Source organism: Pithys albifrons, chromosome 20 (genome assembly GCF_047495875.1).
Source record: "Pithys albifrons albifrons isolate INPA30051 chromosome 20, PitAlb_v1, whole genome shotgun sequence".
NCBI lineage: Eukaryota > Metazoa > Chordata > Aves > Passeriformes > Thamnophilidae > Pithys > Pithys albifrons.
In genome coordinates, this window is record NC_092477.1 from 8,272,864 (window position 1) to 8,287,861 (window position 14,998).

Below are 14,998 nucleotides of genomic sequence, written 5' to 3' on the forward strand. Positions count from 1 at the left end.
TTACTCTTCTCTGGCCCTGCTCCAGCCCCTCAATATCTTTCCTGAACTGAGGGGCCCAGAACTGAACACAACACTCAATGAAATGAGCATTTTCGGTGTCTGTCCTCCTTTGCAAACACACTTCTTTAGCGGTGGGGGGATTGTGAAATTGTCAGGACAAAAAAAATCTGATTTGAGAACTTGGTTTTATAAAAGCAGCTTTAAGAAAAAAAACTAACAACAAACAAACCCAAACCGTTCAGCCCTGTGAGTTGCAGAGCTCCAGGCACTGCTGGGGCAATCCTTGGGCTGAGTGATGCTGGGTGCACACTTAGGTGGGCAATCAAGCATCGCGATGATCTCCGTTAATCACTTAGCACCTTGCTTAAGATGTAGTGAGATTCCAGTCCTCCCTCCTTCAGAGCTGGGATTGTTCTGATCAAACTCTCATTCTGCCCATGCAATGCTCTGTTCACACCACCTTGGCTTCTCCGGGAGCGCCGTGATAAGGCTGTTAACTCATTAACACCTCCCGCTTACAGGAGCCTTGGCTCCCACCCTCCGAACAGCCCCGGGCTCAATGCTCCACGAAGCTTTGCTGCAGTTCCTGTTTCGCTTTCTATTCCTGCTGAGCCAGGCTGGCGCTCAGATCCCACCATGGAGCTCCTGAACGCTGCTCTAATGCTTATTTTTGTGCCCACTCTGACGCCGGCTTTTGATCCTCTCAGCGTGTCAGTCGCAGTGGGGAGCGTTGCGGTGGTTTGGCATCTCCTCTCCTCCGATTCCTGGCTCAAGTGCTCTTTCCAGGAGTGCTGCAATAGGAGTCATACTCTGGACTTCACAGGTAAGGCGAGGGCACTTTGAGCCGAGTGGTTCCTTCCTAGGGTGGTGAGAGCATCCTTTGAGGGGGCTGTGGAGAGGCAAGAATTACCACCCACAGTGCCTTCAGAAGGCAGGGGCTGTACTAACCTGCTATTTTTAATAGAATCATAGAATCAGTTGGGTTGGAAGAGACCTCTGAGATCATCAAGTCCAACCCTTAATCCAACCCCATCTTGATTACCAGATCATGGCACTCAGTGCCACGTCCAGTCTCACCTTAAAAACCTTCAGGGTCGGAGAATCCACCCCCTCCCTGGGCAGGCCTGACCACTCTCTAGAAAGAATTTCTTCCTGATATCCATCCTAAACCTCCCCTGGCAGAGCTTAAGCCCATGCCCTCTTGTCCTACTGTTGGTTGCCTGAGAGAAGAGACCAATCCCCACCTGGCTACAACCTCCTTTCAGGTAGTTGTAGAGAGTGATAAGGCCTCTCCTGAGCCTCCTCTTCTCCAGGCTAAACAACGCCAGGTCTTATCCCACACGTGGTCGTGTACCCTGCTTGTCACAGCAGTACCGGAGCGTTTCCCTTGCTGGGGTCTTGGTTTATGTTGGCAGGAAAGGGCTGGGCTGGTTTTGTCTGGGGTGGAATTAACTTTCTTCTCAGTAGCTGTTGAGTTTTGGATTTAGTGTGGAAACTACTCTGATAACACAGTGAGGGTTTTAGTTGTTGGTAAGTGGTGTTTATACCGAGGCAGGGAGGGCTGGAGGGGCACAAGGAGCTGGGAGGGAACACAGCCAGGACAGCCCACCCAAACTGGACAATACAATCATTTAGGTTGAAAAAAACCTTTGCATTCACCGAGACTGCTTCTCCATCATCCTCCCCATCCTTCTGTGCCTGTCGGTAGAGAACAGCCCGCTGATGCCACCAGCAGGGCAGTGAATTCCACTGATTCCATTTTCAAGCCTCAGGCTTGAAAGTATACACAGATCAAACACCAAAGAACATCTTTTTTTAAGAAGATATATTGCACATTTTAGAACAAGATAATCCGCTGTGGTCCCTTCCAGCCTGACTTATTCTGGGGATTCCAGGATTCTGTGATTCTGACTAGGTTTGAAAGTATACAAAGATCAGACGCCGAAAAACATCCTTTTAAAAGAAAAATTTTACATATGCCACATTTTACAAGATGACTCACTGCGGTCCCTTCCAGCCTGACTGATTCTGGGATTTAAAGCATCCTTGAGGATCATCTAGTTCCACCCTCTGCCATGGGCAGGAATACCTTCCACCAGAAGGGATTTGGGGATTTTGGGCAGGGACACCTTCCCCTAGAAGGGATTGGGGGATTTTGGGCAGGGATGCCTTCCACTAGAAGAGATTTTGGGGAATCTGGGCAGGGACACCTTCGACTCAAAGGGATTCGGGGATTTTGGGCAGGAATAACTTCCACTAGAAGGGATTTTTGGATCTGGGGCAGGGACATCTTCCCCTAGAAGGGATTTTGGGCAGGAACACCTTCCACTAGACGGGCTTCGGGAATTCCGGGATATTGTGAAGGCACTCCTTCCACCAGAAGGGATTTTGGGATCTGGGATTTTGGGATTCTGGTGCCCAGTGACGCAGTGAGGACATCCTTGCCCGTCTCAAAGATGGCGGCGGCGGCGCGGGGCGGGGCGGCGCGGGCGCGCAGGCGCAGCGCGGGGGGCGCGCGCGGGGCCGCCATGGCGCGGTGGCTGGCGCTGCTGTGGGCGCTGCTACCGGGACTGGCGGCGCTGGAGCCGCTCAGCGTGGGCCTGGCCATCGGCGTGGCCTCCGCGCTCACCGGGTACCTGTCCCACCCCAGGTTCTACTGCAGCTACGTGGAGTGCTGCCCCCGCGACGGGCGGCGCCTCAACGCCAGCGGTACGGCCTTCCCCCCCGAACGCGGCCGGTCACCGGGCGCTGCCCCCGCTGCGGTGACCGGCGGTGCTGAGTGTCCCTCTCCCCGCAGCGCTGAAGGCGCAGCTGGACAACCGGCTCTTCGGGCAGCACCTGGCCAAGGACGTGGTGCTGAAGGCGGTGCTGGGCTTCAGCAACAACCCGAGCCCCAAGAAGCCGCTGATGCTGTCGCTGCACGGCTGGGCCGGCACCGGCAAGAACTTCCTCAGCCAGATCCTGGCGGAGCAAGTCCACCCCGCCGGGCTGCGCAGCAAGTTCGTCCATCTCTTCCTGGCCACCCTGCACTTCCCACACCACGACCAGGTGAAGCTCTACAAGGTGAGGAGGGGCGCGAGGTGACAGTCCCCAAACTCCCTTGGTAGAGGGGGTGGTCCTGCACATCTCCCCCTGCAGCTGGAGATGTGTAGCTGCGGATTCCAAAGCTGGCGCTTAGGCAAAGGAGGAAGATCATGCAGAAAGTAAAAGGAAAATGCACCAAAAAGTGCACTCTCCCAGGCAGTCAGCAATAGGTCAAGGGGACACGGGCTCAAGCTCTGCCAGGGGAAATTTAAGTTGGAGATCAGAAAAAAATTCTTTCCAGAGAGAGTGCTCAGGCATTGGAATGGGCTGCCCAGAGAGGGGGTGGATTCCCCATCCCTGGAGGTTTTTAAACTGAGATTGGCCGTGGCACTGAGTGCCATGATCTGGTAAAGGGACTGGAGTTGGACCAAGGGTTGGACTTGATGATCTCGGAGGTCTTTTCCAACCCAATCGATTCTCTGATTCTATGAAAAAGCCGAGAATCGAATGTGAAAGAATTTCCTAGCACTGCCCTCTCACTGATGCCATCTGCTGATTCTTGTGCTCACTGCTGGGAGAGTCCTGACATCCCAACTGAATGTCCTGGCTGGGATGGAAGGAACCTTCTCCAAACCCCTGCAGGGCTGTGGTTTGCATTTATGGCTAAAACAGTGTTGATAACACAGCAGTGCTTTGGCTGTGACATGAGAGTGCTGGCACAGCCTCAAAGCTTGCTGGTATTTCCCACTCATACCAAACAGGCTGGGGTGGGCAAGAGGTTGGGAGGGGACACAGCCCAGACAGCTGACCCCAGTTGGCCAAAGGGATATTCCATACTGTATCTTGTCATGCTTAGCCTTAAAACTGGGGTAGAAGAAGGAAAAAGGTGGGAGGGCATTTGCTTCCAAGGTGGTTGTTGCTCTAGCTCTGGCTGGGCATTGGTCTGCATGTATTGGGAGGGTGAGTAATTCCCTTTGCTTTTTCCTCTTTCCATCACTTGTCAAACTGTCTTTATCTTGAATAAAGTGATTTTCTCACTTTTATTCTATGTCCTTTTATCCCCCAACCTCTTGGAGTGCTTGGCTGGGTCAACCCATCACACACTGTGCAGTGAGAAAGTGCAACCTGCATGAGAGGTTTTCCAAGGGACTTCATTCCTCCACATTGGAGAATTCTGATCTTCATGTTTTAATGTTTGAAGGAACCCAGAACTGGTGTACTGATAGATTTGATTTCTGTGTGAAAGACAAAACTGATTTTTTTAAAACAAAAAGATTTCTGTAATACTTCCCATCTCAGCCTGGTTTTCATGGCTTACCCATACACAAAGCAGAAGAAATTAGGAAGTGTTTTTTTCTCTGTCAGCAAGAAAAGAGGTGACATTTAAATTCAGTGTCACATGTCAAAGGGATCAGTCACAGAGGTTATGGTCCTTTCTTCAGTAAGTACAGCCAGTGAGTGGGATACTGACATTTGACAGGGTGTTCCCAGAACCTGTCACACACAAGAATTTTGCAGTACATCCAGAAAAGACCTTGTTTTTCAGTGGATTTCAACCTCTTGTTCCAGGAGCAGCTGCAGAACTGGATTCGGGGCAATGTCAGTGCCTGCCCCTCCTCTGTCTTCATTTTCGATGAGATGGACAAAATGCATCCAGGTGTCATCGATGCCATCAAGCCATTCCTGGACTATTATGAGGAAGTGGATGGGGTGTCCTACAGAAAAGCCATCTTCATCTTCCTGAGGTCTGTGGCACCTATTTCTGTCATTTTGAGATACTAAGTGTTTGTCTGTGATGATAATGATGTTCCTTAGGGATCTCTTTCAAAGAACAGCAAAGGAGCCACTCTGGAGTGAAGACCCTCTGTGCAAAGACGGGGGGAAGCACTCTGAGCTTGTGCCTGGCCTGTGGCTGTGGAGGAGCAGGTCTGATGCTGTGCAGGATCTCCTGAGCCTGGCCCAGAGCACAGATATATAAGAATTCACATTTTGGGAATGTTCTCTGGGATGAATGAACCGTGTACTGGGTGTGGATGGCATGGAATTGTCTTCAGAGTAGCTGGCTTAGTGCTGTGTGTTGGATTTGTGGGTAAAACATGTTGATAACCACACCGATGTTTTGGTTGTTTCTGGATGGTGCTTGCAAAGCCTCAAGGCTTTTCCCAGAGTGAGCTGAGATGGGCAGGAGGGTGGGAGGGGACACAGCTGTGAGAGATGACCTGAACTGCTCAGGGAAATACTCGATATCATGTCATGTCATGCTCACCAATAAATAAGAGGTGGAGAAAAAGGGGGGGGATTTCAGCTTTCAAGATGGTGCTTTTCAGGAGTCACCTGAGTTTTGGTCTGACTGTAGGGTAGTGAATGATTTTCTTAGACTTCCTTGGGTATTTTCTCCTCTTTCCATCACAGAAGTATTCTATTTTTCCTGTTTCTCCTTCCATCCTGGTGAGGCAGGAGGGAGTAAACAAGTGGCCATGTAGGTGTTTGGTTGCTGGCTGGGGACAACTCACCACACACTGATGGCTATTTAAGGAACTAGAGACTTCCTCAAATTTTGGAGTACAGGGTTGTGTTTTGGTGATTGTTTGCTGTCAAGATTAGCAATACATGCAACTGGCTGCAAAAGAAATTCTGGTTCAGTTGTGTCTATTTCAACACTGTACATTTTGATTTTATGACCAGCAATGCAGGTGGTGACTTAATTAATAAAGCAGCTCTTGACTTCTGGATAAGTGGAAAGCGCAGGGAAGATATTCAGCTGAAAGACCTGGAGCCCATGCTGTCTGTAGGAGTCTTCAACAACAAGAATAGTAAGTCACTTTGCTCAGAAAAATGGGAAATTCATCCCTCAGTGGCTGAGACAAAAGTGCTTTGTGAATTCAGCCTGGCCTGCAGATTTTGTTGTGTGTGGGATCGAGTTTAGAGAAACTCCTTCCTCTGATTATTTTTTTTCCCCAACTCTTCAGGTGGACTGTGGCACAGCAGCATCATCGACAGGAACCTCGTTGACTATTTTGTGCCCTTCCTGCCCCTGGAGCACAGGCACGTCAAGATGTGTGTCAGGGCTGAAATGGCAGCCCGTGGCTACGCCGTGAATGAGGAGGTTGTTCAGGCAGTGGCTGATGAGATGACATACTTCCCCAAGGAGCAGAAAATCTACTCTGATAAAGGCTGCAAGACTGTACAGGCCAAGCTGGATATTCATGAAGACCTCTTGATGGGGATACAATAGCAAGGGGTTGATTTCCCCTTCAAGTTTCCAAAGCAGTTTCAGAGCTTTTGGAAATCTGTGTATTTGCACTTACGCTTTTTTACTGTTGCAGGGAGTATGGTGAAAATACCAGTGAGCTCTGTGGGCTTTGTAGCTTTTTTATGTGTTTTTAGTTTAAGTTTGGTTTTTTTTAACTTAACATGAATCACAGAATGGTTTGGATTGAAAGAGTCCTTAAAGATCATCTAGTTCTATCCTCTGCCATGGGCAGGTCACTCAAAGGCCCCTCCAACCTGGCCTTGAACTACCATTCATCTCTGAACAATGCAAATGTTGCCCCTTTAGTTTTCTTTTAATATCTGGAGAATTTCAGGGTGTGACACACACACCATCCTGGATAGAGCCTCTCCAGCTTTATTCTTCCAAGTGCTAGGATTATTAAGTATTTAATTCCTCTTTCCACAAAAACTAGAGTAAAGGAGAACAGAGAAATTCTTCCAGGCAGTCACATTCCTTTCCATGTACATGGTCCTGTTGGTGTACATAGTTAAATGGAGGGATGTGTGGTGTGTTCTGGGCTCTGATCATGTCTGCAATGCATTGTAGTAAGAAGATGATATTGTGGAAGTCTTCCTGTCCTTCCAGTAAATTGATGCTGTCATGGCTGCTACAAACATGTATTTCAGGGATGGAAGGGCATGAAGACACTTAATGGCTGAGCTGTGGCATCATCCCAAATATCCTGCTACAGAAATATGGGAAGTAATATCTCCAGCAAATCTGTTATTAAATAATAGAGGGTGTGGGGAGGGGGAGTAACTGCTTGTCCTGTGTTTCTTTGAGGGAAAAGGAATTGTTAAAGAAACTTTATATTCTTGAATTTGTGAGTCCAGGTCTTCCTAAGCAGAGGAACTTACCTGAGGGATCTATTACAGTAAGTCTCCTGTTCTTAATCAGGAAAATCTCTCATGAAGATTTAATTTACACTTTGTTAATCTGTTTGTGGGCTCCTGGGCTTGAAGTCTGTAACATCTTTGGAGGTCACTCCCTGCTGCACCCAATGGCTAAGGTGTGGATAATTCTACTCTCACCTTGCTTGGAAGACACTTTGATGAAGAAGTTATTTTTATAGCATATTTTTATGCTGAAGTCTGAGCAACGGCAACAATCCCCTACCTCACTAGTTAAGTATGTTTTATAGTAGCTTTTGACAGGCATTAAAGAATGCCTGTGTGAAAGGGTGATGAGTTAAGCTGGGAAAGATCGATTTAACCTTTACCCACTGGGCAGGCGAGAGTTTAAAACTCTGTTGCAAGGTTTAACTCTTTCATCACCCATCACTTGTGGATCAAATAGTGTAGTGCAAGAGAGAAGTGCCTTTCACTTGGCTGATTGTACAGTGGATTTTAAATTGGTACGAGGGATTGGGCTATTTTTTTGCTGCAGCATCTACTCCCTCACTTGTACTTCCTTTAGGAGGTGATGCAAAATTACAGGTCTCATTACAATTATGTTAATTCAAATCACAACAGAGGGCTCAGCATTTATGTTAAGCTCTAAACTAAAAGTGTCAATTGCCTGTTACAACCCCGTGTGGAGTTTGTCAGTGCTGGCAAACTCTTCACACTGATGCAATCTCCAGAGCCAAACTCTATCAAGCCATTAACCTTGGGACATTGGACTGTCACTTTCCAGTGTGATGTTTTGCCTTTTAACTGACTTACTAGTAGTTGTATATGCTGTCCAGTTTCACTTACTCCGTAAACAAAATACTTGTGCCATTTCAAAACACTAACTGTTACTACTGTACTGCAGTTGGAATAAATCTTAAGTTACTTTTTTCTCTTGGTTTAATCATTATCAGCTATAGGAAAGTACTAATTTATGCAGTTTGCAACCAGCTGTACTGCACATTATCTGTTACACTTCCTTTATTCTTAAAAAGGTGTTTATGACAACAGAGAAGCAGATTAAATAGTCTGTTGATACTCAAACAAGTTGACTCATCCAACAGCACAGTAAGGAATTCAGCTGTTAAATACAGCTCAGTAGAAACAAACACCTACCAAAACGCCTAAAAGTCTCTGCTTGCTCTGCTTCATGGTTATTAACAGAGCTCTCCTACCACACTGCCAGGCACTGCAGGACAAACACACCTCAGGTAGCTTGTTTAACTATTCCTCCTCTCTGGCTGTGTCTCCAAAGCTGTCATTCAACGTGGCTCTTCCCCTCTCTGAGCTGGCAAAGGCATGATGGGACTCCAGGTTTCCATCCTGTCTCCAGAGCCCAGCACTGAAAAGAAACCAGTGGGTAAGTAGCACCTTAATTCAGTTGAGGCAGAGCTGTTGGCAGACACTGGCTCCTTGCTCAAGAGTCAGCCCTTCACGCTGTTGTGAACCACCCGTTGTGTTCCAAGGGTGCACAAGGAAATGTTCAGAGCCTGCATGGGAAGTGTGAGCTGTGCTGTTCCCCAGGACTTTGCCCTGTGCTGCACACGTGACAGCTCTGCTGTTTGTCCCCACACACCAGGCTCTAGGGCCAGGCTGCCTGTTTGGCAGGACACAGAACCTACTCTAGCACTGTGTTTTAACCATGGCCTCTAATTCCATGAGCACAGCATGAGGTCTCGGAAGGTTCCCTGCAGAAGGTTGAATTAAAACAGCAGCTGTTTGTACTGGGCTCTGGTAAGAACAGAACTTGGTGACTGCTGAGCTCCTCTCACCTGGCCAACAGGTAAGGAGCTCTGGGCATCAGACCTTTCCCCCTGCTTGAAGTTTTCTTTAAGTTGCCTGATCCAGCTTCAAGTGGCCTATTAAACAGAATACTGGCCAAAGTTACCCAGTCACAGTAAGAGTGAGGAACCTTAGCTCTGAAACAATACAGGGGAGAAGATCAGAAGGATCAAATCTGGGAGTGATTTCAGGCACACCTATTGCTGGCCAGGTCTAGATAAGAGTCTCCACCCTTTGAGCATCCTTCCTACATTCTCCAGAAGAAGCTTCCATGTACTGTGAGCCATTTAGGGCTGTGATATAACAAAATACTGGCTTCCAATTTATGCTAAATGCTCATACTGATGCTGCAATGGCACATAAAGCAGAGTACTTGATGCTACAAGAGTCACAATACTGCTTGGTTGTACTGCTTCTCTTGAAGAGAAGGTATCAGACAGTATATCATTATTAAATCTGCTTTTTTCCATTATTTATTTGTTATAATCAAGAAGTCAAACAGATAAATACTGGAGTTCAAAGCACTCATTTGCTGACAAATACTAGGACTGATAATTATTATACCCCTTCAGAGCAGAACTGAATAGCTGGAGGCTTACTGGCCCTTTTTTTTAACTTTGCAGAGAATAACTTCATGATGCTGCCACTGAAAACCTAGGTGGCTTCAGTCAGCTTGCAAGTGTTCAGGCACTGGCACCACAGTGGGAAGAGATGAGCAGTGTTTTAACCAGTCTCCACATTCATCCCTATGATACTGCTGAGCACGCACATCTAGGAAGTTTGCCTCTACAAAAACCATGTAAGTGTAATTAGTACCAACAGTCCAGAAATGCAGATTCCACTCAAGCTACATTTGTTTCTCTTTCACCAGGTAGCAGAGTCACATCTACTATCTGTGCCCTTTGAACTCAAAAAGGGAAATACCTGTGCTCAAGCACAGCTTGAACAGCCAGGAATGCAGTGTGCTGTTCCTCATCGTGGAGTAAGTTTGTGCAAAATTAACATCAAATCACTGAGTGCAAAGAACACCAGAAAGTAGCTAAGAAATAAATTTCTGATGAGAAAAGTTTATTTTGAACAGCAACTGGAGTGAAAAAGGCCTCTGCAGTGCTCACATTCAGAAACAAATCTGACACCCTTCGCAGTAAGTAGTTGACACGTTTTATTTTCAAATGCCTTCAGATCTGTCTCCATCCCTGCCTCAAAGGCACACAGTATTGTGAGAAGATAAAAAAGAGAAAACCCTGCAAACTGGCCCCTGAATTTGTCATGCAGGTGAAGAAGAGAAACCTCTTTTCCATTTCCATGGTGTAAAATTTAATCTGTCCACGTTTCCCACTACAGTACAACCCTTTCCATGAAGCTGACTCACCAGTCCAGGAGCACACTGTTCTCCCTCCTGAGAGCACTCCTGGGAGAGGAGGCTGTGGGCAACTTTATACATAAAAACAAACCAAAAATAGCAACTAATTACACTGATGTGGCAGTCAAGGATTTTAACTCACTTCCTTGCAATATTAAGTCAGCTCTCTGAACACTATTCACAACAATGAGTTTCGTATTCTTGGTTTGACACACAGGAGACCAAACTATACCACCGTTTTGAGACAGACAATGGCACTGCATGATGTTGGACAGAAGGGCCCAGGTTTTTAATTCCAGAATTCCCCCCCCCCACCCCTTATCTTTACTGGACCCAAGTTGTTGAAGGAGAAAAGACACATAGTCTATTTTTAATGCATTTTCCCACAGGACCAATGAAGAGTTTCACAGACATAGGAACTTTGATTAAAATTCTCAATATTGTCTAGAGATCATTCACATCAGAGCAAAATCCAATTAAAATTAGGTCACAGTCTCAGTCCTTCTGTACCTGTCAATAGTCTGAAAAACGGTTCCAATGATCGACACATGATCCAGGGAGTCTTCAGGCTCGTCAGACACAGACTCAGGAATTCCCAATGCAGTTCCTTCTTTCCTTGACAGCACCAGCCTGAAGTACTCATGAACCGTGACTGGTGACAGAATAAAAATGCAGAGGCACTGCTGCTTACACACCAGTTAAAAAATAGCGTTCCTTCCTTTAAAAAGTACTTAAAAATGAAATGTCTCGGGTTCCCCACTTGGTGATTAAATTAAATTTGCTTCTTCAACAGTTGTAGCAACAAAGCATCAGAAGTCATAGTAATAATCCAGCTTTGCATCCACAGTTTTACATCCTTTATCTGAATAAATTCTCTCCTCTCTGGGAAAGTAGGTCATCTCATCAGCTATTCTGGTTAAAATGTCTTCATCCACAGCATAGCCCCGCGATTCAATCTCAACCCTGACACACATTTTCACATGTTTGTATTCCAGAGGCAGGAAAGGTATAAAGTAGTCAATGAGATTTTTATCAATCAAGGTGCTGTGCCAAAATCCACCTGTAAAGGGAAAGAGAAGGAAGGCATTTGTTACTACTCCTCTAATTAAATACTCCATGGGAGCAAGAGGCACATCACAGCCCTCTGCTGCACACCTGTAAGAATTCACCTGGGGTTTTAGGGCACTATAATGCACATGTCAATACGAACCCCTTCTCACAGTACTTGGTGCATAAAGTTTTGGGCAAACACATAAAAGTGGCCCTCTGAGGCTGAATGAATGAATGAATTTTGACTGTGTTAGAGCCCTGCTCTCCAGGTGCTGGGCTCATACCTCCCCTGCACAAACCCCAAAACAGATTTTCTCTTATCAGCTCTCCCAGACCAGTTTTCTTACTTCTTTTGCTGCTTCCATCCTCAGAAGCCACAAACTGGAGGCCACCTTGAGTAGAAGCCATAGGTGTAAAAATGGAGTGCTAAGTACAGTCCATCCCTTTTGTGTAACTTTTACTCCCTCAAAAGCAATCCCAGTTTTACTCACTATTTTTGTTATTGAAGACAGACACAGACAGTGCATTTTGGATATCTGTGAGCTGGATATCTTCCCTTGTCCTCCCATTTCTCCAGAAGTCTAGTGCTACCTCTGTTATCTTCTCAGCTCCTGCGTTGCTAAGTGAAGAGAAAACAAAGATTGTAGCTGGGGGTAGCTTTAAAAGGCAGTGAGTGCACAGAACAGCAACCCTGAGAAGGCACTTCTTACCTGAGGAAGATGAAGATGGCCTGTCGATAAGACACCCCATCCAGCAGCTCGTAGTAGTCCAGGAAGGGCTTGATTGAGTCGATGAGTCCTGCGTGCATTTTATCCATTTCATCAAAGATGAAGAGTGACCTGGGACAGATGCTCACATTTCCCCGAATCCATGACTGCAGCTGGTCCTGAGGGCCACAAAAATGGAAGATGCTGAAAGAATTTGTGTTGAAATGACAGAAAATATAGCACTTCTGCTTATTGAACCTCGCCCTGCAAGAGTTATTTCAATGGTGTCATTTTAATAGCTCTGTCTTCTCGAACAAAACTTGGAAGTTGTAAATGAAACTTTAACAAAATCTCATGCTGGTTCTGGAAAAATTTTAAGACACCAAGAGATAGAATGGAACAAGCAGGAAATTTCCTTGTCAGAAAGAAATTCTTATGAAAAGCAAAAATTAAAAGTGCACAGCAGGACAAAGGATGTGTCCCACCAAGGAACAGACACACAAAACAAAGCCCTGACGAGCAGCACTTTGTTCTAAACATCCTTAATATCCCAGCTGTAAACAATATGAACTGGACAGCAGCAGTGAGAAACTGCACCTGCAGTCACTGGAGGAAATAGAGACAAAATTCCATTCTCAGCCCTCTGTTTTAGGCAATCTGAAGTTAAATGAAGACAATTAAAAGTCCTTCTTAAACCACAATATTGTTCAGAAGGGCTAAGGCTTTATTGTATTGAAAGATTCTCTTACTTAAGCACTGTATATTTCTCTCAATTGTTACATTCAAGATCCATAATGAATTAATTGGGGTGAAAAAAACGGTTGTTCTGAGAAATAACTGTTCTGACCATTTTCAGTGATTCATCCCTTTTTTATATTCACTGCTTACTCACTCCCTGAATTGCAGGTGTACTGGGGATAAGTAGCAATAGATCCTCCTACTGCCTTGGGCAACGAGTTTCCCCAGGGGTATTCCCCTCAAAACAAAATCATCCATTTTATTTTAAAACAGTTTGGCTACAAGAAGGAGAAAAGTAAGCTGTGAAAGAGGAAATATCTATTTCCTCCATTTAGAAATCAGGTTTGTAGACCACGGTTTTCCCATTTTTAACATAAACAAACTGAATATAAACATGCAGTACTATAAGACAGTGGTGCTCATTCAAACTGTGCTGCTAACAAAGTTAGAACAAAAAGCTCCACAAAAAACATGCATTTGAGTTACTGTTCCATGATATCCCTCTGCCCACAGCACTGCACTGGCACTTTTCAAACTGACAATTACAAATACCTTTATCTGCAGCATTCTGACAACAGAGAATCTTGTGATTTTGCTTTAGAGCTGGGAAATGGATCCACAGAAAACTAAATAGCCTGAACAGAAACGTACACTGATGTCTCAGAGATCAAACTTCAGCTTGCCATGGTGCCTGACACACCTGGAGGTCACTGGGTTGTTCCCCAGTCATGAACTACTTGAGGTTTTTTGCAGTGCCCACCAGCGTGTCACCTAACCATGAGTCATGTCTATCCTTAACTCTCCCTAAGCAAAGTGACATTTGAAAAGAATTCTTTACAGAGAGTGCTCAGGCATTGGAATGGGCTGCCCAGAGGGGGTGGATTCCCCATCCCTGGAGGTTTTTAAAGTGAGATTGGCCGTGGCACTGAGTGCCATGATCTGGTAAAGGGACTGGAGTTGGACCAAGGGTTGGACTTGATGATCTCAGAGGTCTTTTCAACCCAATCGATTCTATGATTTATAACCCGATGCAACAGAGCCCACTCTTACCTTGTAGAGATTGATGCTGTGCGCATGAGGAAAGTGCAAAGTTGCCACGAACTGATGGACGTATTTACTCTGCAGACCGTTTTTATAAATGCTTTCGGCGACGATCTTACTGACGAAGTTCTTGCCAGTCCCCGTCCAGCCGTGCAAGGAGAGCGCGAGAGGCTTTTTGGCGTTGGTGTTGTTCAGGAAGCCTCTCACGGCTTTGACAACCACCTTGCTCACCAGGTGCTGTCCGAACAGCCGCTTGTCCAAGGTCTCCTGCAGAGCTGCATGGAGAGACCACACGGTCAGCGGCGGGCACGGACCGGGGGTCTCACCCTGCCCCCTTGGCGAGGGGGCCAAGGGCCGGCCGGGCCGGAGCGGCGGCCCCGGGGCAGGGCAGGCCAGTCCCGGTCCCGGCGCCCTCCCGACACCTCCCCTCAGCCCGCCCAGCCCCGTACTGGCCCCCCACCGGCGGCGGCGCGCTGGTCGTGCCGGTGCAGGCAGCACTCCCTGAAGTAGCAGTAGAGCCGCGGGTAGGAGATGAAGCCGGTGAGGGCGGAGGCGGCGGCGCCCGCGATGGCGAGCCCCAGGCTGATGGGCTCCACGGCGCCCGCCGGCGGGAGGAGCGGCAGCAGCGCCAGCGCCAGGGCCGCCCGCAGCGCGCCCCGCCGCAGCTTCATGGCCCGCCCGGCCCCGCCGCCCCGCCGCCCCTTCCGCCCCTCCGCGCCGCTTCCGCCGCCGCCATCGCGGCCTGGGGAGAGGCGGGGCCGGCGCTGAGGCGCGGCCGCCATGGCTGGGCGGGGACGGCGCAGAGGAGCGGCCGCCATGGCTGGGCTGGGCGGGGATGGGGCTGAGGGGAGGCCGCCATGGCTGGGCTGGGTTGGGGCTGAGGGGCGGCCGCCATGGGTGGGCTGGGTTGGGGATGAGGGGCGGCCGCCATGGCTGGGCGGGGATGGGGCTGAGGGGCAGCCGCCATGGCTGGGCTGGTCGGGGCTGGCGTTGAGGGGCGGCCGCCGTGGCTGAGCTGGGCCGGGGCTCAGGGACTGCCGCCATGGCTGGGCGGGCCCGGCCCTGTGAGTGGCTGCGCCGCGGTCTCGCGTTGGTGGAGTTAAATGTTACACTCCATGGGTCTGTGTCC

At 47.9% G+C, this 14,998-nt stretch overlaps 2 protein-coding genes across 3 annotated transcripts; one reads left to right on the forward strand and one right to left on the reverse strand.

Annotated features, from left to right (window-relative positions):
- The first annotated feature begins 597 nt into the window (after nucleotides 1-597).
- Nucleotides 598-8,079, forward strand: TOR1B (torsin family 1 member B). Of its 2 annotated transcripts, none has more exons than XM_071574496.1 (5): nucleotides 598-823; nucleotides 2,798-3,063; nucleotides 4,594-4,769; nucleotides 5,710-5,837; nucleotides 5,994-8,079. In XM_071574496.1, the coding sequence occupies exons 1-5, from the start codon at nucleotides 637-639 to the stop codon at nucleotides 6,257-6,259; spliced, it is 1,023 nt and encodes a 340-aa protein (XP_071430597.1). In that variant the 5' UTR covers nucleotides 598-636; the 3' UTR covers nucleotides 6,260-8,079. The 2 variants fall into 2 exon arrangements, with proteins under 2 accessions (XP_071430597.1, XP_071430598.1); XM_071574497.1 differs by lacking the exon at nucleotides 598-823 and adding an exon at nucleotides 2,510-2,709.
- A 2,038-nt stretch (nucleotides 8,080-10,117) lies between these two features.
- LOC139681042 (torsin-1A-like) lies at nucleotides 10,118-14,590 on the reverse strand. Its single transcript, XM_071574176.1, has 5 exons — nucleotides 14,330-14,590; nucleotides 13,879-14,144; nucleotides 12,094-12,269; nucleotides 11,875-12,002; nucleotides 10,118-11,393 (listed from the first exon to the last, which is right to left on the reverse strand). Exons 1-5 carry the CDS (start codon nucleotides 14,538-14,540, stop codon nucleotides 11,143-11,145), a joined length of 1,032 nt encoding a protein of 343 aa, XP_071430277.1. The 5' UTR covers nucleotides 14,541-14,590; the 3' UTR covers nucleotides 10,118-11,142.
- Between the last annotated feature and the right edge of the window lie 408 nt (nucleotides 14,591-14,998).